This window comes from Typopeltis vanoorti, chromosome 8 (assembly GCF_054136105.1).
Source record: "Typopeltis vanoorti isolate ZY-2024b chromosome 8, IOZ_Tvanoo_1.0, whole genome shotgun sequence".
NCBI lineage: Eukaryota > Metazoa > Arthropoda > Arachnida > Uropygi > Thelyphonidae > Typopeltis > Typopeltis vanoorti.
Genome location: NC_143556.1, coordinates 144,798,514 through 144,821,999, shown reverse-complemented (window position 1 = coordinate 144,821,999; position 23,486 = coordinate 144,798,514). Strand labels below are relative to the sequence as shown.

General features: G+C 34.1%; 1 protein-coding gene across 4 annotated transcripts in view; it reads left to right on the top strand.

The window, feature by feature from the left end:
• Nucleotides 1-23,486, top strand: part of ash2 (Set1/Ash2 histone methyltransferase complex subunit ash2) — a 315,384-nt gene that overhangs the window by 278,058 nt on the left and 13,840 nt on the right. For all 4 annotated transcript variants that reach the window (XM_090396985.1, XM_090396987.1, XM_090396984.1 and 1 more), the window contains 2 exons: nucleotides 3,070-3,162; nucleotides 9,578-9,676. In XM_090396985.1, coding sequence (XP_090253111.1) covers nucleotides 3,070-3,162; nucleotides 9,578-9,676 — 192 coding nt within the window. The remainder of the gene's footprint in view (nucleotides 1-3,069; nucleotides 3,163-9,577; nucleotides 9,677-23,486) is intronic.

Genomic DNA, 23,486 nt, shown 5'->3' with positions numbered 1-23,486 from the left:
AGTCCTGGCAGAGTCTCAGTCTTGAACAATAGTACATGCCAACTCGTTAACTATGATCCAAACAATAGAATAAAAAAAAAAACAGAGAAACTACTTAAATCAATTACTACATGGCCAGAAGATACAAACAAAAAATTACTTCCGCACTACGCTCGTTCCCCGAGAATTTACGGTCTATCAAAGATACAAAACACTCTGGCCGATAATTGAAGGTATAGACAGCCCAAATTATCACCTAGCCAAGAAATTAGCGGCAACACTCAAGAAGTTGGCAGGTCATTCCCCTTCCTACATCAGAAACACACAACACTTCCTAAACATAATCATAGACATTATTAGAAAAAGATGATTTATTAGTCAGTTTTGATGTCTCTGCCCTATTTACGAATGTCCCAATCAGTGACACAATCCTTCTTTTATTACGGCACTCTTTGTGAATGTATTACGTTCTGGTTATTTTGTATGGCAAAATGCTTTCTACCTACATAAAGAAGGCACAGCCATGGGCTCACCATTACCCCCCCCCCCCCCCCATCCCATCCCATTGCTAACTTTTATATGGAACATTTTGAGCAACATGCTCTAGATTCCTCTCCCAGATATCTCAACATATCTAAGCAAAGTCTGGCTTAGATATGTTGATGATGGTTTCACGATCTGGCCTCTTGGCTGCCAGACACTAGACACTTTCCTTAGCCACCTAAACAAAACAACACAAATGCATACGGTTCACAATTGAGATTGAAAAACAGAACACGTTTCCGTTTCTAGATGCACTTGTCACACATCTTCTTTCTGGCAGTCTTTCCTTCACTGTTTACTGGAAACTGACACATACTGGCTAATATATACATATAAACTCCTACCACCACCCGACACAAAAACTAGGTGTCATTAATACTCTAAAAAATAGGGCTTTGAAGATCTGCTCTAATGAACAAGCACTGAAAGACAAATTTAAAGTTATCAGCAATACTTTTCTAAAAAAATGGTTACAGCCAAAACACTATTAACAAAATTCTCTGTAAGACCTCAATAAAAAACAAAGATAAACCAGACTACAATAAAACTATAACCATTCCTTACATTAAAGGGACATCAAATAAAATAAACAGAATACTATAGAAATACAACCTCAAAGCCACCTTTAAAACTCCTCCAAAATTAAAAAGCTTGCTCAACTCATCCAATGACCCACCCCCCTCTGCTGGCCCACCCTGAAGTATACCGTACTTATTGCACCTGTAATCTACCATATATAGGGGAAACAGTATGCACAATTCCTATCAGACAAAAAGGAGCATAAACAACACATTATTGAAAAACAGAACATGTTTCCGTTTCTAGATGCACTTGTCACACATCTTCTTTCTGGCAGTCTTTCCTTCACTGTTTACCGGAAACTGACACATACTGGCTAATATATACACATAAACTCTTACCACCACCTGACACAAAAACTAGGTGTCATTAATACTCTAAAAAATAGGGCTTTGAAGATCTGCTCTAATGAACAAGCACTGAAAGACAAATTTAAAGTTATCAGCAATACTTTTCTAAAAAAATGGTTACAGCCAAAACTCTATAAGACCTCAATAAAAAACAAAGATAAACCAAACTACAATAAAACTATAACCATTCCTTACATTAAAGGGACATCAGATAAAATAAACAGAATACTATAGAAATACAACCTCAAAGCCACCTTTAAAACTCCTCCAAAATTAAAAAGCTTGCTCAACTCATCGAAAGCCCCACCCCCCCTCTGCTGGCCCACCCTGGAGTATACCGTACTTATTGCACCTGTAATCTACCATATATAGGGGAAACAGGATGCACAATTCCTATCAGACAAAAAGGAGCATAAACAACACATTAAATATAATAACTATGGTGAAGCTGGCCTTTCTGATCATGCACTGAACACTTTACATTGAATTGACTGGAAAAACACCAGTTGTTTGCATCACACCAAAACATGGTATGAATGCAAATTTAAGGAAGCTTGTGAGATTCTTATCTACCACCCCAATCTGAACAATAATGAAGGTCTAAAAATCCCAAGCATATGGAAGGCACATATTCTACCCACAGAACCTTTCTCCCTAAGAGTTAACTATAAAAAGGACTGTAGATAATCCAGAATCCTAAATCTAATATAACAATTGTAATTAAAAATAGGACATCATTGTTACTGTAAGAAAACTATCTACAAGAAAGAATGTTTCTCTCATGTATCTTAAATAGAATTTAGCTTTGATGTAGTTTCTAAATAATTAATTAATTTGTAATTTTATCTGTATTTTTTTTTTTTTTTATTTTTCACTAGAGGTCATGCCAGTAGAATAACCGGTGATCAAATCACTGTTTCTTTAGCTTACTGTGTGAAATGTAATTGTCCTTGTACATTTGTATGTACTCCAGATGATGACCTTAATATAAAGATCAAAACGTCGGGAAATTGAAATAGTTATTTATATCATGGTTGTAAAGTTCATAATTTCTAAAATGAAAGGTAGAGATGATTCAATATGTTCCTCAGCTAAAAAAAAAAAAAGAAATTCACTTGTCATTGAGTTCAAACGAATCAGGTGAGGTTCATTCTGATGTGTATAAAGCATTAAACTTAATGGTTTCTACAGTTCCAACAGTAGTAACCTGTGTAGATAAGAACTGTTTACGTGCAGGAGTTCTTAATGCAAAAGTGGCAAGAATACCATATTCAAGATGTGAAGCAATAGAAAAATTATTAGTGCTGTGGATTGATGATACTAGTCAAAACAACAATGTACTTTAATTTATAACTTATTGTCTTGGTTTATTTATGTAAAATTATAAAATAACCATAGTTCTTTATAAAAATTGAAATTATTAACATGTAGAGGTCAGTTTTTATAGCAAAGCAACCAGTCTCAGTTAAATGCATCATAATTTTTACCTGAATTTACGAATTATTCACTTTATGAACAGTGGGCTGGGAATCCAACCCCTTCATAAAATGAGGCCTTCTTGTATTATAATATGATAGTAAATATAATTATATTTAATTTTCTCTGATTTTTTTACTAGCCTTTGGTGAAATTCAAGAGTTATTTATATTTTGAAGAAAAGGATGAAATCCAGTCGACAATTAAAAGTCTCCAACCACTTTCAGGAAGTAAGGTAAAGTGTAGATTTATTTCTGAAAAGTTTAGTGTTATACTACTCATCTCTGAAGATATTCATGAATGTAAGAATTGTATTTCCATACTGCTTTCTTGGTATGTTCCTTTAAAAAAAAAAAAAACTTGTGCATTGGGAATAAATAATTCTTTATTTATTTATGTATTCTCAGAGCATCTCTGACACTAATAACACTGGTAGTATACTTGTAAGTTCATTGAATTTTTGTTTGAGATAAAATTCTGTGACCATATGAAATAGTCAGTCTGAAATAATTCAAAGCTTAGAACAAGAAATTAAGGGCCAGAAAACTGCTCCTGGTTTTGGTAATCTTCTTTGTATTTCATAGGTTGAGTTATTGTGATTAGAATTATAATTGAAGGAATTCAGGCTATGAAGCTAGTGTACTCTGTGTCTGTATGTGTTCTCTGGCCAATTCTGGCCATTGCAGGAAGTGTGTGTGTGGGGGGGGGGGGGAATCATCCATGTGAATCTGGTCAAGTCACATTCTTTTAAAAGCTTATAATGGTTCCTTGCTTTCTAGACAGAATTTGAACTCGGGTCTTTCCAACCAAAGGGAACAGGTTACAGCTTGCTTCTTTATACAGTGTGAAGGCTAGTGAGACAAGTTTAGTTTTTTGGTTAAAGGGTAAGTTTAATGATTCTAACTAAACTACATTTAATTCAGCTACAAAAACAAAGGACAAAAAAGCAGAAACTTAAAATTGACAAGTTCTTGAAAAATAAGTTTCTTAATTGAGACTTCAGAGATAAAATAAATGTTAATAGATTAATGGAATACAATAAAATGACAGAAACTAGATAAAGCTGTAGGATTCCATAACTTTTGGAGGCCAGCCATTAATGTAAAGTTCATCTTATGAATTCGCATTGATGATGTGGATATGTAATAAAAACTTAGGAGAAAAACAACTTTTATACAAATTTAAGGAGGTTGACAAATAAGATGAAATTACCATGAAAAGCTGGTAGGAAATTGTACTAAGAACAACTGTGAAAGCACATGGAGCATGTGAATTGTGGCACAAGTAATCCATTTTCTAGTGTTGTTTTGAGATAGTTAGCTGAAAAGTTAAAATTGGGAGTGAGAAAAGTTATTTAATTAAAAAGACTTCCAGATGTCACTTTGGGTAAGTTCCTCAATTTTTGTTGAGGGAACAATATGAAAAAATGACAGTTGCAGATTCTTTTATCTGACGAGAGAGATAATTTTTTTTCTAGTTAAAGCATGGAGGCCTTGTATCAGTCGATATCATTGTGTGTGTTTGTGTCAAATTAGCTAAGCCTCTCTTTCTTCCCTATTATGAGCCACATCATAAAGATAAGAACAAGGACTTCAGTAAACTCTGAATGTTTGTAGAAGAGATTGTTTTCTTCAAGAGAGCAAAGGAGGCTGCATATGGTAAAAATAGGTTTGAAGGTCATTCTGATTGAAAGACTGCTGATATAAGGGATTGAAACCGAGTCTCTGTAGTGCACATTAAGATATAGCCAAGGAGTAGGAAGGGAATGATTCCTATTTTTTGTAGAGAGATGAAGGATGGAAGCAACATCCAAAGTGGACTTGTGGTAAATGTCTAATGTGAAACCATTCTGAGATAAGGCTATCGAGGATGGGTTATTTGCTGAAAGGGATTGAAAGCAAATTGAAAATTATTTTTCAATTTGCTAGTTGAGTTGATGTCTTGCTTCCGATGATAAAAATATCATCTCTATCAAATGGCTGGCTAGTGCAAAAAGTGTTTACCAAATCTTCCTTGAAAAGGGTCTGCACGTGGAGGCCATCCCCATGGTTGGGCCAATTAGTTGTTTATAGAGACAACCACATGCCATTTGAAGTAATTAGATAGAAGATAACAGTATTTGGAAAACCTTGTGACATCAGATAAGAAGAGGTCTTAAAACTTCACCATCTAGAACATTTGTGTATACTGAGATGATGTCAAGACTGGTGTGAGGTGGAGTCTAACAAGATTAAATACATAGTGGGGTGTTGCTAGTGACGAAGAAATGCATCACAAAATAAATACAAAGGGTGCGAAAAGAGTAATCATAATGGGGGACTTTAATTATCTGAACATTGATTGGGTAGCTGTGAAATCGCATAAGAAGAATGAAACTGAATTTATTGAGTTGTTGCAAAACAACTTCCTCAAGCAGCATGTGACAGAAGGAACTCTTGTTCAAAAGGTTTAGATCTGATTATAGTGTCAGAGGAGGTTTCAGTTAAAGCTGTTGTTACATCCTGAATGAAGCACTTCATTAAAAGAAACGATTCATTTAGGATTTAACAAATCAGAAAAATCAGCTGAGAGAAAAAACTTGTACTCGAACAGAAGAAATAAAGTACCAACTGTAAATAGAATTACCTCCTTTTAGTAGAATTGTAAGAACTTCGTGTATAAATTAGTATTATATGAAATGCATCATGTATACAATGAATGAGTAAATTAGATGTAAACATTAGTCTAAAGGTCACAGGCGGGCCTGAGGCATTGGCAATCTCGGAAAGCGGTGCACATTTGTTTCCCGGAAGCGGCTGCTTTGATCTCGCGATGTGCCGAAGTTGCCGCAGATAAAGAAAGTAGCGGGTGGGAAAAGATCACAGAAAGTAGTAAGAGGGTGCTAAAAAGGGGGAAAGTGAAGAGAGAATAAAAAGGGTTTGCACCCCTTTCTCAGGGCTTTTTTCACCTGTTTTGCTGGATGATGATTTGACTTCTCTCGTGGACGGGTGGTTCCTGATGGTGTTTCTTGGCGATAGTTCGATATCGGAAGGTGCGCCTTTCCCTTCGATGTCTGAATTTCTGCTGGTACTAAAGTGTGAGATGTCGGCATATGCTGCCTTCGCTGAAAGTTCCGACAGATAGAAACAAGGATGGCCCGAAACAGATCGAGAATAGACGAGGGAAAAACGCCAGGTGTAGAGCATAGTTTAATCTGATGACCATAGTGATCCACCACGTGGACGCAGGCTTATGGAAGTATCGAAGGTAATTCAAACAAAGAAAGACAGTTCAGATGCACCTGGAGATCCTACCCCAAGAAGTGGTAAAGTACAGATTTTGTCGTATAATTATCCAGTCGGAAAAAGGGAAAGATCGTTGTAGTGTATTAATCGAGTATGGACAATATTTGAGAACTTTAAGTGATTATTTAGCAGTGGCTGATATCCATAAGACAAATTGTTAGGAATGATTATAGATGATTGTGACTAGCTTAATATGCAAGACTAAAATAGTAAGTAGAAGTGTATAATGTGTATATTATGTGTGTTAAGTCTCTAACTCAAAAGAAGGATTTATTGTTCATGTATTAGAGTATGAATCAGTTTGAAAATGTTTGATTTAGCATGTCCTTGAACTAATTGAAAGTGAGATTGGTCTAAGTGTATATTATGTCTTTAGATTCCAATAAATATGTTTTTTCTTTTATACCTGAGTTTTGCCTGTAATATGAACCAAAACTACCACTCATTAATCTGAACCATAGTGGTGGTGGTGGTGGGGATTGAAGGAAAGGCATAACATGTTATAGAGGTTACGACTGCAAACCAGAATTAACTTAGCCACAGTAGAGCATTTAATTTATGAATTTAAGCACTAAATTTATTTGCCTATGTGCACCAAAAGTCTGAAAAGTCTCCCTGAATAAGAGTCCCCTCTATTCTAGGATATTGGCTGGTGCAGCTTTAAAAAATAAATTTGTCAATATCTGAAGAGGAGACGGCCCCAGAAAGAAATTAGAGGATTCATTTCTTTTAGCAAGGAATGACCTTTAACAGTCAGGGTAAGCACGTGAGTAAAATTAGGAATCGACTGGAGATAAAGAATTTGCTTTCCTTATAGAATGAGCACGTAAGAAGTGATACAGATATTAGAGTCAGGGAAATTTTATAAGTCTTATAGTTATTGTAGAGAGATAAATTCACAAAGGAAGTAAATTATTTTAGGAAGAGCAATGACATAAAATGGTGCAGACCCAGCAAGTATATATAACACTAACTATTCTGCCTCCAGTTGGTGACAGTGATACTCACTTACAAAGTGGCTAAGTTTATGAGTGCAAAGCATATTAACAATGCGTGCGAAGTGCTTAAAAAATACTTAAATGATGCGATATCAGAATGCGTCCCTAGAGTTCTAAGAATAAATAGAGTAGGAGTGAAATGGATGTATAATCAAATTAAGCAAGAGATTCATAAGAAAAAGATGATGTGAAAGGAATAGTGCGTGCATAAGGATGATGTTAGTTATGATAATTATAAGCAGCAGGCCAGAAGAGTCACAAATGTTGTATGGAAAGCTAAGTCTGAGTATGAAAAGAAACTGGCTCTGCAAGTTAAAGACAACCTAAAAGAATTCTATCATTATGCTGCAGGTAAAAGAATGAATGAATTTGAAAGAATAACTTGACCGAATTACAAAAATGGTACATGGGTGATGCAGAGGTAAATAAATAAATAAATTCCGTGTGATGATACAGTATTCCCCCTTTTTACGAGAGTTCACGGTACCATCTAGTCCCCCCAAATTTTATCCGGGCTCCGGAACCGGCATAGGCTGACGAATCAAACCTATGGCTGGGTCAGTGTTTCTGACTGTAATCCGCGTGTGTCCTCGGATCGGTTTGCCTGCTTGCAGGATGAAAAACACCAGATAAACTGGTGGAAAAAACCTTGCTGTCCACGCCCAAGACCGGCTAACTTGGCTATGACTGAAGAAATGTGGTGATTGTTCAACTAATGAGTAGCAATTTTGCTAAAAGCTATGAACCTGGTATATGCAACATTGAACTCACCACTACCTCTTCACTGTGTGAGGAAACTCATGAGATACCAGAATGGTTGCTAAAAAGTGTTCAGCTTGCAACACAAAAGAATCAACCATGGTTATTTGTTCATAAGGCACACTCAGTGGGAATCAAGGATTGATCCTGTGTGATATTTGGAAATCTTTATAGATTTTTAGACCATTTGTTAGACTTTAACTTTTCAGCCAGTTGTGTTCCACACATTACTGAACAACAGTTAACCTGTGCCTCCTATTATGTTCTATAATTTAGTAATGGGATAGTTCATGTTAGCCTTTTACTATATTTTTGTTCATCTTAATCCATAAGAAGAAGCCACAAGTATCTTCACCGAAACTAATTAGTTTCCATTTTTATATTGTTATTGCCAAATAAATCAATTGTATTTTTCTTTATAATTGATTTTTACTCTTCAAAAGTCTACATATTCATTAAGAACTGTATATTTCAGTGATATGAGAGTGGTTATTTAAAAATTTAATTATTTATTAGTTTTTTATTAATTTTTAAATTACATTAATTTTGTTGTTGCTGCTATCATTTGTTCCATTTCTGTTGATGCATATCATGTGCTTTTTTTAAGTGTTTCCATAGTAATATTTCTATTAATGTTCTAAAGATGACTAATAATGATTTCAAATTATGTCATTTTCAGTCGCTGTGATAATGAATGACACCATTTATACTATTATTCTGATAAAACCCCTCTCCTTATCATCCCAGATATAACTACTAATCAATACATGAAATGATTATTATGTTAACCATTGAATTGTAGTATTTATTTATTCATTCATTGCTTTGTTATCTCAGTTCCAGAGTTAAGAAATTATGATCTTGTCAAGTACAGTATTTTGATACTTGACATTCTGTGTTTTACTCTAGCATAATGAGAGCAGACATTGTTGTTGAGACATTGTTATAATATCTGCAAATGCAAATCATGCTTCTTTGAAAGTATATATGGTGTACCATGTTGTGATGAAAGCTACTGCCTGGAATGACCTCAAACTTTTAAGAAGGTCCAGTCCCTTTTAGTGGAAATAGTGGGTTGCATAGTAAATTATACTTTGTATAATGAGAGCTCACTAAAGGATTCGTTTATTCTCAAAAGTTACTAATTATACATATATAGCTGATCATAAGCTACTTGACATATGAACTTTGTTTGCTTATGGTAGGGTAAAATATGGATGAAAAGAAAATATAATTTCTTGTCAAGTATCCAATCCAGTGAGAAAAATCATAATCAGTACCAGAAATTCTGAGCAATTTAACTCACCATTGTATCTTTTAGATAATTTATTGTAAAAATCGAACATCTGCAACATGTAACAGGTGTTTGCATGAAAAATTATATGTAGCAAATAAAATGTGTGCATTTGTTGAATTAATTCAAAACTTAATTGACTGAATAATCATAATTATCTAGTCAATTCTCATTATTATATTAGCACATATTTTCTATTTTCAGAATTTAAAAATATTTAATAAAATATTAATTAAAATGATTTTTGTGATAACTAAGTACTTTGTAAGAAATCTGTTTATAAAGTTAAATGTATTTAATTACTTTGTCTTTTAGATAATTTATTTTAAAAATGGAGAGAATATGGGAATAGCTTGGGAAGATATATATGCCGGAACTTATTATCCTGCCATTTCTTTATATAAGAGTTGTACTGTGAGTATTTAGTATAATTAAATCAGTTACAGTTGAATAATGATAATTCATTTCTCCACTTCCATAAAATGGAATTACATTATTATGATCATTATGGCCTTAAGAACCTATAGCCTAAGAACAAAATCACAAACTGAGAGTCAACTGTACATATTAGAGGTTTTGCAACATCTCCAGTGGCATTAATAAAAAATAAATTTAATTCTGACACACATTATCATATAGGATATTGATGCATATTATAATCTGTCAATGAATGAAATAATGCTGATAATTTATACTTTTTTATGATAAACTTGTCTATGAAAGCTATACTACATTTAGTCCCAGGTGCAGGCTAAGGATTAGATAACCTCGAATCTGTACTTTTAATCAAGTATAATAACTTTTCAAGTCATTATGGTCTCACACCAGATAATAAAAGTTTTCTTTCACCTAAAGAAATATACAAACACCCATGTTACAATGAGATTTAAACTCATTGATCTAATGAGTTTGTATGATGAATTATATTACAGACCAGGACTGCAAGAAATGGGTAGAAATGCTGAACAGAGTCTAATAGCAAAATAGCTCAAAAAAATACTAGCAGGAATAAGAAAGATATTACACCTCTTTATAAGACTTCAATATTACCATATCTGGACAAATTCACAAATTGGGTCATCTGGCTTTCTTGAGGTGGAAGTTGTGGATACTATTAAGAGGCAAGTGATCAAAATGGTTACTGGTTTGCAATGTCTCTCTATGAGGACAAATAGAGGTTTGTGGAATGCTAAGTATAGTGGATGGGAGAAAGAGGGTTGTTGCAGAATAGGAGCTGAAGAAATTTTTCATTACATAACAGGCTGAAAGAGAACAAGGATCATCTTTGGCTGTTGCAGAAGAGTAATTATCAAGAGTACGAGGAATAGATTTTTTGCTGTATGAATAATGGTTATTATGGGATTCTTGTCATGAGTCTTACTCCATGGAGATGCTCATGTAATAATAACACTACATGAGCATCTCCATGGAGTTTAAATAACACTGGGGAGGGGGTGGGGAGCATAAGTTTGGCACAAAGGCCAAACTTGACAATGAAATTCCTATATTTTTATCAAGATATCTTATGGTTTGCATTCTACCATTTGCAGTTTCCTCAATAGTTGTTCACTGCATATCATAGATGATGGTCTCTCTTTCTCCTGTATATTAATGACCTTTTCTCATTAAGGCCACAGTGATCATCTACAGTTTTGCTGATGACAATGCATTCTGTTCTTCTTCTTCATTATCAGTTTTCTGATATGTACCCTCAAGGAGTGTTCAGGCTACTGTGACAACAAAATATATGACTTAGTTTACATTATTACTCTCCTGTCACCAATTTTCCTCCAGATTAGTATGTTACTTCTCAGCACTCCACTAATGTTGTATCTAAAAGACTATTCTCTAAGGCACTTATGATTGAATCAGTCCACCTCAACCTTGGATCCTTTTCCTGCCATGCCATCACGCACCTGTTTTGCTACCCTCCTCCATTCTATTTAAATAGCCATACCACCCCTAGATTAGCTGTGCTTACACATTAATGAATGCTAACAATGTCAGATTCCTTTCCAATATGATTCTGCCACTGATGCCATCTGTTGTACTCCCCTGATTTTTCTCAGAACTCATTGATCATTGCTTTATTTCTAAATCGACTCTAAGATCTATAACTAAAAACTGGTTTGAACACTGTCTTGTATACTGCTAGTTTAGTGTTTTGGCTAATTTCTCTCTTATTTCATTTAAATGTATTCATCTGGCTCCCCACCATACCAGCTTTACTTGTTTTGTTGTCTATTTCCAGATTTAATTGCATTTTCACTAAAAATTATGTCTAAATAGATAATCTTTTACTTCTATAGGCTTTTCTTTCAGAATGCAGCCGAAGTCTTCTATGTTCCTGGCTGTTTTCATCTTCATTCCAGATTTGTTACAGCTATTATTCAATTTAGTTAGAGAATCTTGGAGATGCACTGGATGTGCTTAGTAGTACAACATCACCTGCATAAAGCAAAGAGCTAAATTTGATATCTCCCATTCTAATATCAAATCTAATGCCACTTTCTTTTGTAACATGATCCATATTGATGATGAATGAGAGTGAAGTTAATGTGTATCCTGAATTTTCATCAAAGCACCTTCTATTTTCTTCGTTCTAACTGCTGACTTTACAACTTAAATATAGACTGTATCTCTTTGTATAATAATCCATTTACCCATATAATTGTAGTGTTTTGAAAAGTTTATCCCTGGGCACCTTGTCGTATTCCTTTTTCAGGTCTACAAAACTTAAGTACAGCACCTTGTTATATTGCTGTGATTTCTCAATTGTTTGTCATAATGTGAAAATCTAATCATGACATTATTTGGCCTGAACACAGTTTCTTCTTCTCCAAGTTTTTCTTTCACAATTTTTCTCAGCCTCATTTTAAGTATGTTTGCATACTTTCTCACATTCAGCTTTATTTCTTTTCTTATAGATTTGAGCTATGAGAGTTCTACTCCAATATTCTGGAATTCAACAGTGTATAAAAAAAAATCTTATACCTTTGCTATTATGAGCATTTCTGGTAGAATATCATCTACTCCAGCTGCCTTTCCACATTTCTGGTTTTTGATGCCTTTTCTACCTCACATATTGATATGTACTCCTGTTCTGTTTGTAATCCACTTAAAACTTTCTCATACTGTTCTGTCACTGTTTGTTTCCTTTAATTCTTTCAAAGTAATTATTCCCAACATATCAAATATTTTTAATTTTCATTTTGCCTTTATTGGCGCTGTTTCCTCCATTTCTAAGGTTTATCAACAGCTTCCAGAATTCTGCCATCTTCTTGATATTTATCTTCTTCCCATGACTTTTTTCTTTAACTACTGTTATGAGCTTGATTTGCTCCAAGTTTGTTATTCCCCCGCCAACTTATCCATATTATTTTTTATATTAAAAGCAGTCATGGAGTAAGAGAACAATATATTTAATTTTTTTTTAGTTAGAATGTTTCAGATTTGTATTCATGATGGTTCATTCATTTTAGGATCAATGTTCTGAAGAATGAAGCTCAATGATAAAAAAATTAAAATATTTACAGTAAATATATATAATTATATAAAACAGGTAATACATACAATGAATTACATAAATGAGCTCAATAATATTCTCTCATATTCTGATTTTCAGTTAAATTTAATACTGAGAGATAACAAGAAATACTTTATAAAACAAACTGAACATAGCATTCAGCTAAAAGTTCTGTAGTCTCACATGACCATATAGAAATTTCTTTTATCACTGTTAAAGATATTTTCCTTTATTTAATTTTTGACTCATTCATTCGGTCTACCTCTTGGATTCCTTAAATAGAATAGCTAAAGATCTCACTAGACCATTCTAAACTAGGCATGAAGAATATCACTGAATACCACTATTTTTTTCTGTATTCTTTTAGGGTATCTGTCAGGCACTTTTGGTATGACTTCTTCTTTTCCAGGACTACGTGTTTCCGTATTCTGTTTGTATTTTTCTATCTTTGTAAACAACTTCACTAAATGCCTCCCTAGCTGAATCAGTCAATGTTTAGTTCTGATCTTGACAGTAAGATGCCAAGGTTTAGTTTTTGCACCCTTTCATTTTTCCTTCAATAATGTTTGTATAGTTGAATCTACAAATGTACCTTTGAAAGCTGCTTAACTTCAGTTTTTTTTAAAAACTTTCCTACACTGATCTTTTCAATGTGATATTCATTTTTATATCCTACTTAAAACTAAGTGAAGTAGATCTCTTCCAATTTCAAATCCTCTCTTGATGAGAGGAATCTTTGTTTTTTTTCAACTGAAGGTGAGTGTTAGCCAATTTCATACTGAGGTAACAGGGTTTTTTCTCCCTGCATACAGACAAAAAATATTAGTGGTAGTGGAAGAGTAAGTGCCCTCCCTTGATGAGGCTTTGGACTCCTTGGAGGTGTCATGTAATAGTAAAATTACTCTGTACACTTGATCTTGATAGTGAGACCCCAAGGTTTAGTTGTTCTTTTCACACTATTTTATTTTTTCTTAAAATAATGTTTGTATAGTTGAGTCTACAGTGTAGAAAACTGCTTAATTTTAATTCTTTGAAAAGAAGAGTATGCCAGAGAGTTTTAAAATGTGATATTCATTTTTATCCTACTTAAAACTAAGAAAAGGTTCCTTCCACTTTCAAAACCTCTGTACACTCTTGTAGCTTGAAGATGTTACTATCAACAATGATATAGACTTTTCTTGTGTTTATTCTCCTCATGAACATCTTGTTGGAACATAGCATTAGTAATGACTAGTCTATATATGCTGAGTAGAAGTCAACAGATACCAACCTTTTCTCAATATTTTTCCAAAATGTTTCTATGTGCCTGGTGGAATTCATTTCCTACTCTCCTGTTTAAATCTCCAAAAACAAGGACCACTTTTTTCATTTTCTTAGTCAGCTGACTGCTGTAATGACTCAAAAAATTTCTCCTGCTCTTCTGTGCAATATGTTTCCTTTTCCATTTCCCTATTTTGAAGTTTGCTCAGATAATTTTGTTTAAAACTGGCTTCCAATAAAGAAATTTATTCTCATGTTTGGTGTTGAGTACTATCACCTCTCCTTCCTTTTCTTGATCGTTATTGCATATAAGCGGGGAACCATACCATAGTTCCCCTCTTATCTGTGGGTTCGCTATCTGCTGTCAACCCCATTTGAAAATATTAAATGGAAAATTCCAGAAATTAGCAATTTATGATTAGATCCAACATTATTTCAGAGTCAAATGTTTGTAGAAACTATGAAAGTTTCGTAAGTTAGCCTGAGAGCTTACAATCCTCAGGATCCCCGGGTTGCCTTAACTTACACTACTTGAATTAAGTAGCTAAGGCAGCTCAAGGATGCAGAGGATTGTATTCTCATAAGCTCTCAGGTTAACTTAAGAAAATTTCATAGTTTCTACAAACATTTAGCTTTGAAATAATGTTCGATCTAATATCCACTTTGCTATGTAATTTTACATCACCGAAATTAAGCCACATGGCTCTTTCTTTTAGTAATAGACAATTCATAAGTTTTAAATTGCATGCATCATTCTGAGTAGTTTGGTTATCAGATTGACTGACACAGTATCGCAGTGCTTGTGTTCAAGTAACCCTTATTTTACTTAATAATGGCCCCAAAGCACAAGAGTAGTGATGCTGGCAATTCGGATATGCCAAAGAGAGAAGTCGTAAAGTGCTTCCTTTTAAGTGAAAAAGGTGACTTCATAAAATAATAAATAAAAAACGTATTCCTAGGTTGCTAAGATTCCATTCACATAACTTTTATCACAGTATGTTGTTATAATTGTTCTATTTTGTTAATCTCTCACTGTGCCTAATTTATAAATTAAACTTTCTTATAGATATGCATATCTATGGGGTGTCTTGGAACGTATCCTGTGCAGATAAGGGGGAACTACTGTATTATTATTTAGTAAGGACTCTCTTTTTATTGTCTTTTTTTTTGTCACATGTTACTTTTCCACTGAAGGTTAATGGTTCCTATCTTCAATTATTCTGACATCGGGTTCATTTTTTTTTAAGTTTGTTGCAGTAAAAGGCTTTTCACTGTCTTGTTTAATCTGGCTATGCCCCAGCTGGCATGAAATCAAGTCGCACTGCATTTTTTTAAGCCAATAGAGGGCAGTTTTTGGCCAGCTAAATATCAAATTGCTAGCCCATCGTCATTCATTCTATACCCAGTGGATACCTAATGTTGGGGCACATCACGTGAAGGTGAGGATTGCATGTTATGTCAGAAGTCCAAATGATTTTAAGTTTAACTTCCATAACTATTGTTTTAAAGAGTGATTAGTGGGGTGAGGATAAACTTCACTGATTCCAAAACACGGCCCTGTCTTATTGCTTGTAACCTTCCCACTTTGATAATCTTTAGACATTTGGTTGGACTGACTTAAACCTAGCCTGTTCTCTTACAAATGATAATGCTTCTTGAGTTTCAAAAACAATACATATACTTTTATTCTCAATATGATACTTCTCACCTGATGCAACTGAATAAATCCCTAATTTGTCCAGTGCTGAAGTTCACATTTGGGAGATGATGCACCTAAAACTTCCCAAACAATGCTATCCAGAAGAACCAGTCTTATTAATTGGTGATATCCTTTTTACAGATTTACTCTAATGATATTCTCATAGATTCTCTGTTTCTATGATTTTTTTCATTAGTTATTTTAATTGGTACTGCTCTATTAAACTGGTTGCCAACATTCCTCCAAACATGTAGAAACACAAGGAACTTCAGATGAACATCTGTAACAGTTCAGTTTTCAGCATTTTTTCTCCTTCATTCTATCCACACCTGTATCTCATTTGGCATTGACAATGCTCTTTGGTTGGAAAGATCTAGATTTAAATCTTGTCTAGGATATGAAGAATCTTTATAATGGCTTTTCAACTGAAGGTAAGTTAGAAGGAATTTTTCTTCCAGAAACTTAGGTTTTTCACCCACACAACAGACAGACTGAGCCATAAGAACATAAGCAATACACTGGCTTCATAGCTTGAGTTGCTTCAGCCGTAAATCCAAAAACAGTCCTCTGATCTTGGAAACAGCCTTTCCCCCCCAAAACTACAACTCCTATCCATTCAAGAAACACACTAAAAGATTCTGTCTGTGAAGCTAATCACATTATGTGTTACAGGTGCTGCCTTTCATGAGTAAGGATGATAACATGTGGAAAAATAACTTCAGCGAATGCTGACGGTAGCAGACGAGATGATTTTTCACACTTAGTGAAGTGGGTGCTCACTTCATTAAAATCTACCAACCCAGTTGTAATATTCAACAACCAGTATGCTTCAACAAAAAAAAGTATTGTAGACATTTATTTACATGTCATATATATAATGATATTAAAAATCTACTTTAACAATTTCCATATCATACTTTGATTTAGGCGAGATGTAATGGGGAGTTCTTTTACTTGTTTATCACTTGCCAGATGATGTCCATGTTTCAACCAGGATTTAGCATGTGGAATAGTGTCAAATTCTTCTATAGATATAGATTTTCTCATTAAATAACTTAAAATAACTTAATAATAACTTAAAATAACTTAGAGCAGGTCTTGTCTCTATTAGTAGAGAATTTCTTCGAACATCAATAATGTTATTCATTGTACTGAACTTTCTTTCAGCTTCAGCAGAATTAAAGCAATTACATTCAAAATTCTTTTAGCTCTCAAAATACTATTTGGAATCTTTTTATGTTCTATATCTCTGCTGTCAATAAAATCTGGAAAGTCCTTTACTGAAACAATGTACTTTATGAATTTAACTGTTTTAGTTTTACACGTGTGGATAGGCTTATGTGTTCGTCAGACATTTTTGTAATAGATTTCACGGTTTGATATGAACACAGATGATTAAGAAAATAACTATTTATTAACTTAAAAGCTAATATTTTGCTGGTATTATATCCAGCATCTTCAGAGCACACAACACAAAGTTTGTTACAAATGCAAAACAACTACAATCTGGTGTAACAGTGGGACTAGTAAAAGTAATTGCAGCGTGCAATTACTTTACTTGTTCTAATATGGCGCCATCTAGGTTTAAAAAAAAAAAAAAATTCAAAGTTTTGAAATAGTAGTCCAAATGATAGTCTTAGAAAGTTTGAAGAAATGAAATAAAATAAAAGTAATAAATATTAATTTGGTCTTAAGATGACTGTCTCCCAAATCTTTGGTAGATTTATACAGCCATACTTGTTAAGGTTTGGAGTATGTTTTAAGGCTTCTGTTGATTCCAGGAACCACCTCTCTGACTTGTAGAAGCTTCTGTGCATTACTTTTATTTCTTTCCAATTGATCCTGTGTGCAGGGGTATCCAAAGCATGGTCTGCCAGACCCGACTTGCCATAGCGAAAGTGTCAGATATATTTTTTGTGTTCACTGAGGTGGATGTCCACAGTTCTTCCTGTCTGTCCGTAGTAGGCTTGATGGCAAGAACAGGGCACTTCATAGACTCCTGGATGTGATAAAGGAGTGCATTTGTCCTTAGGTGAACGGATGAGAGTTGCTAATTTTACATAAGGTTTAAATACCGTGCATAGTTGGTGTTTGTTAAGCACCCTAGATATCTTTTCAGATGGGCCTTTAATGTATGGGATGGTGATAGTTTTGTTGTAGTCTTCTGTGGTAGATAGAGGGGATTTCTGGGTAGCATTTAGTATGTTATCTATTTTATGGGGATTATAACCGTTGGTTAAGGAGGTGTGTCGTAGGTGAGAAAGTTCAGCAGTGAGAGCAATGTCATTGGAACAGATTGCTCTAACTCTATGGGTTAGTGTTTTTAAGATATCATATTGTTGAGAAGGGTGATGGTGTGATTGTTTGTGTAAGTATCTCCCTGTATGCGTGGGTTTTCTATAAACCGAAAATGATAAGGAACCTTCTGGAAGATGTGTGATCAGTATGTCCAGGAGGGGTAGGCAGTCATTGGCTTCTAGTTCCATTGTAAAGTGGATTTTAGGGTGCTGGCTATTTAGATGCACTAAAAATGTATTCAATGTGTCTGGGCCATGTGGCCAAATAGCAAACACATTATCAACATAGCGTAGCCAGAGACTAGGTTTGAGAGTGGCTGTGTTGATAGCTAATTTTTCCAGATGTTCTATGTAGAAATTGGCTAAGGGGGGAGAAAGGGGCAAACCCATAGCTGTCCCATCTAATTGTTTGTATATTTTCCCTTTCCAAGTAAAACAACCTGCCTGTACTGTGAATTTAAATAGCTGAAATATATCTGGGGGAAACTGTGAATTTAGTAAGTTAAGTGTTTCAATCAGTGGTACATTAGTGAATAATGAGGTGATATCAGAACTCACCATTAGGTCTGAACTATTTAAGGTGTGGTTTTCTAAAATACTTTTTAGGTGGGTAGAATTTTTAACAAAAGAGGAAGAATTGCTTGTGTAAGTGGTTAGTAATTTGGCTAAATGTTTAGCTAGTTTATATGTAGGACTGTTTATACTATCTACAATAGGATGCAAAGGTATATCTTGTTTATGTATTTTAGGAGCACCATATATTCCGGGTGTTTTAACGTTCAAGGGTTTGAGTTTTTTTGACAATTTCTTTTGGCCAGGAAGTGACTTTGTTCAACTTGCACACCTTATTCTTTTGTAAGTTGGTGGGATCTCGATTTATGATTTGATATGTAGACCGGTCTTGGAGCAGTGTCTGTTCACCTAAGGACAAGTGCACTCCTTTATCACATCCAGGAGTCTATGAAGTGCCCTGTTCTTGCCATCAAGCCTACTACGGACACACAGGAAGAACTGTGGACATCTGCCTCAGTGAACACAAAAAAATATATCCGACACTTTTGCTATGGCAAGTTGGGTCTGGCAGACCATGCTTTGGATACCCCTGCACACTGGATCAATTGGAAAGAAACAAAAGTAATGCACAGAAGCCTTAAAACATACTCCAAACCTTAACAAGTATGGCTGTATAAATCTACCAAAGATTTGGGAGACAGTCATCTTAAGAACAAATTAATATTTATTACTTTTATTTTATTTCATTTTTTCAAACTTTCTAAGACTATCATTTGGACTACTATTTCACAACTTTGAATTCTTTTTTTTTTTTTTTCAAACCTAGATGGTCCCATATTAGGACTTTAGTCTTGTGTTGCACGCTGCAATTACTTTTACTAGTCCCACTGTTACACCGGATTGTGGTTGTTTTGCATTTGTAACAAACTTTGTGTTGTGTGCTCTGAAGATGCTGGATATAATACCAGTGAATTATCAGCTTTTAAGTTAATAAATAGTTATTTTCTTAATCATCTGTGTTCATATCAAACCGTGAAATCTATTACAAAAATGTTTTAGTTTTATTTCACCTTCAATCAGGTTGCTGTTCAGTGTTGCTAATTAATAAGCATATGTAAACAATAAGCTATTGTTTACATATGCTTAAAAAGTCATCCAAAAAACGCCGCCTTTTCATTCTGAGGAAGAAGCAAAGAAAATTTTTAATAATTATGAACATCATACTTGAACACGAAATCTTTCTGCATGCATACACCGTAACCATCGTTGTTTGAGCACTCCAAACTTACACATTAGAAAGAGTGTGCATCACCTGATTGAGGCATTTTGAGCATGTTTGGATTTGTCGACAGTTGAAATTCGAAAGTGTGAGTGTTTGTAAATAAAGTAAAAACATGCTAAGTATGTCACTGAGTATGCACCGATAAATCGTACTGTGGTGTAATCAGTGTGGCTTTTCCTTAAATCTATAAATATGCTTGCATTTTCATTATTTGTTTAATTAACTAAAGGCATTATGATAAAATTAAATCCCTTTAACAACTGGTATAGCTGAATATCACCTCTAAGTAGATAGAGTGTGAATGAGTAAGATAAAATATGACCTCCCTCTATGAACCTTTGACTCCCTGGAGGTCTTATGTAATATTACCAGAGATCACTGTAATCTGCTTCTTTATGCGTGTCTATGAATATACAGTGTTAAATCAAGGTTACAAAGATAATATTTAAGATTATTTTTGACTAAACCTAACAATGAGTAAAAGGCACAAGAAATGTTGATAATATATTCATGGCATGAGAAGAAAGATAAACAGTGCTGACAATGCACAAAAGCTGTGAAATTAAAAATTGTTTCAAATTTTCAAACAGCATGTGCTAGAAGTATATAAATTATGGAACGTTAATACTATTTTAAAGTATAGACTGATTTTATTTAAGAAATTTTTTCTAAAATAGGTCCTGCAGTTGTAAGAAACATCTCTCATCTGGTATTGAATTACTATGAAAAAAATGTAGTTTTAAGATATAACAACGAAAACATTGAGCATTTCAAGATTAATGGACCAAAGATACATGAACCCACACATATATTACAAGGAAGGTTCATTTAATCTTATTTTTTATTTAAAGTTTTTAGTTAAACAAAAACTGGAGTCCTTCAAGATTTCTTTAGAAATGGACGTAATTTTGAATTCTGTTGATGGCACTACAGTTAGGAAAATTATCGCTAACCTATTAACAGCAACGTTACACCCATGCATTTCATCTTGCTGTACTAAAATTGTTTTATGTTAAAAAATTGAAAGATAACAATAGTAGTGAGTCCAGACAAAGGTGATGTTGAATTGAAATACAATGAATTAGATTCTGATCATGTAGAAAACATGCTTTCACAGCATTTTCTAGTATAAGAAAAATTGTTTATCAATAATGGAACAGATTTTCAAAGAAAAGAGAACTTCAGTAGAAGAGCTTGCAATGCGAAGCAGTATGATGAAAAAAAATGGAAAGTAAAAGCAGATCTAAAAACAAAACTCATGAGAGAGATATTCATTTTGATGACAGAATCGGTTTCCAGATTATTTGTAGCTAAACAAAGATCTGAGCAATTAATACTTTTTTTTTTAACAATGATGTAAATAAATATTAAATCATGGTGCATTTTATTATTACATTATGCTTGTTTCCAGTACAGTCATCCCTCGACTTATGTCCTTTTAAAGATACGTCCGTGATCCCATAATGGAATAAATAAAATTTTTGACTATACTTTCGAATAAGACGCAAGCATAAAGTAAAAAGGTGAAAAAATTCATTTAGCAACAATGCAGTGGCAACCTTCCTCAGCAGTTGGGATTTGGCTCAACAGTTCCTCTGTTTATGTTGTGTTTGAAAAATATGTTATTTGTAGTTAATTATTTTGCAGTATTTTGTACAACATAGCCCCTACACACCCAATTAAAAACCCAGTGAAGAATCACAGAAAAAATATGGTGAATCTGCAAGTTCCGATGAGAAGGCTGCCAAGGAGTTTGTGGAGAAATTGGAAAAAATTATTTGACACAGCAAATATTTAATATGGATGAAACGTCCTTGTTTTGGAAAAAAATGCCCTAGCAGACAATTCATCCACGACTAAAATCTATGCCTGGTTTCAAAGCTCTTGACCATGTTACAATTCTGTTAGGGAGTAATGTGGCTGGATATAAACTGAAACCATCTGTGATATGGCAGTGAGAATTCACGACCCTTCAAAAACATTAGGAAGCATACACTTCCAGTTCATTAGCAGAGATATAAGAAGTCATGGATGCCTTAATCAACTGTTATGTGAGTGAAATGGAAAGCTATTGTGTGAAAGAAAATGTAGAATTTAAAATTTTATTAATTCTAGATAATACTCCAGGTCATCCATCTTATATCGGTGATCTTCACCAAGTTCAAGGTCATGTTTCTCCCTCGAAACACTACTTCATTGATCCAACTGATGGATCAGAGAGTTCTTGCAGTGTTTGAGGCTTATTATCTACGGAGAACTTTTTTCACAAGCCATTTCTGCTAATGAAGGAAATGACCAGACTCTCATGCTATTAAAAATATTGCTGTAGTATGGGACGAAGTGATTTTTCAATGTATGAGTGGCATATGTAAAAAGACATTAAAAAGGTTTGTGCATGATTTTAGAAGTTTTGAAAAAAAATGAAGATATTTGTAAACTGAGTGAAGAAATAGTGATCCTAGGAAACAATCTGAAGAGTTGACAACCTGGAGGAACAACATGTTGCAGAAAAGGAAGAGAAACAAGGAGTGGTATTTAAACAATTCACAGTGCAGGGTCTTGCAGAAATGTGCTCTGCAGTTAGCAATGTTCTCAAAATGGTTGAAGACATGGACCCCAATGTTGAACGTTACTTATTAGTAGAAAGGAAAGTACATGATTTGTTTGCTTGCTATAAACAAGTTTATGATGAAAAGAAGAAGAGGAATAAGCAAAGCACATCGGACATTTTCATCAAAAACACAAAGGTTACACCAGAAGAGCCGCAGCCTGGTCCTTCACATAGGGAAGGTAATGAAGATGTGGAGGAAGATTTGGGTGCTTATTCTCCTGTTTTTTAGTGGCAGTAACACACGGTAGTTTTATAATAAGGTTTGAAAATTAAAATGAGAGTATACTTATTACTGTTATGTCCCTAACCCCTATAACTCTGTTGATTTAATATATCAACTTATGTTATCATCAACTTGCGATCATCAAACTTTGAGTTTGATGATTGCAAGCAAAATTAATTAAGATTTAAGAGAAACTGTGAATATTATATTAAAATAGTAAAATTTTCAGGAACTGCAATTTCCCATTTCTAAGTCTGCACTGCTAACACATGTTTTATATCCCTATAGGGTAGGCAAGACCATTTTTAGCCTTATCTAACTTTTGCAGATTGATGGGTTTTTCAATCTCCACTGATAGCTAATCAGAGTTTAGTTGGCCCAAGATTATCACTAATTATACACAGCATCTGAACAAGTATCAGTACCACAATCTCTTGGTCCCTAATTCTATATTTTTATTGTCTGAAATTGTTAAAAAATCAAATGTAGAACCCACACTGAGGAACCAGTCGAAGAAAGACTTAGAAATTGTTCCTCTAGTCAGTGACTAGAATTGAACCTGGGTCTCCATAGTGTTATGGACACACATACCACATCCACTGAGTTACAGGCTCATTGCTGATTCCCTTTCTCCCTGAGTCTTTGTTAGTGCTGTTGATTGTATACAAAGTAATAACATGTGATTTTATTATGCAGAGCTTTGTATGAAATCAAAAACAGTTTGCATTCACACATGTGGAGACTATTTTTCTGCCTACTTGTACTAGCAGTAAGACATTTGTCACAACGTATTCTTGAGTTAATACTGGTAGA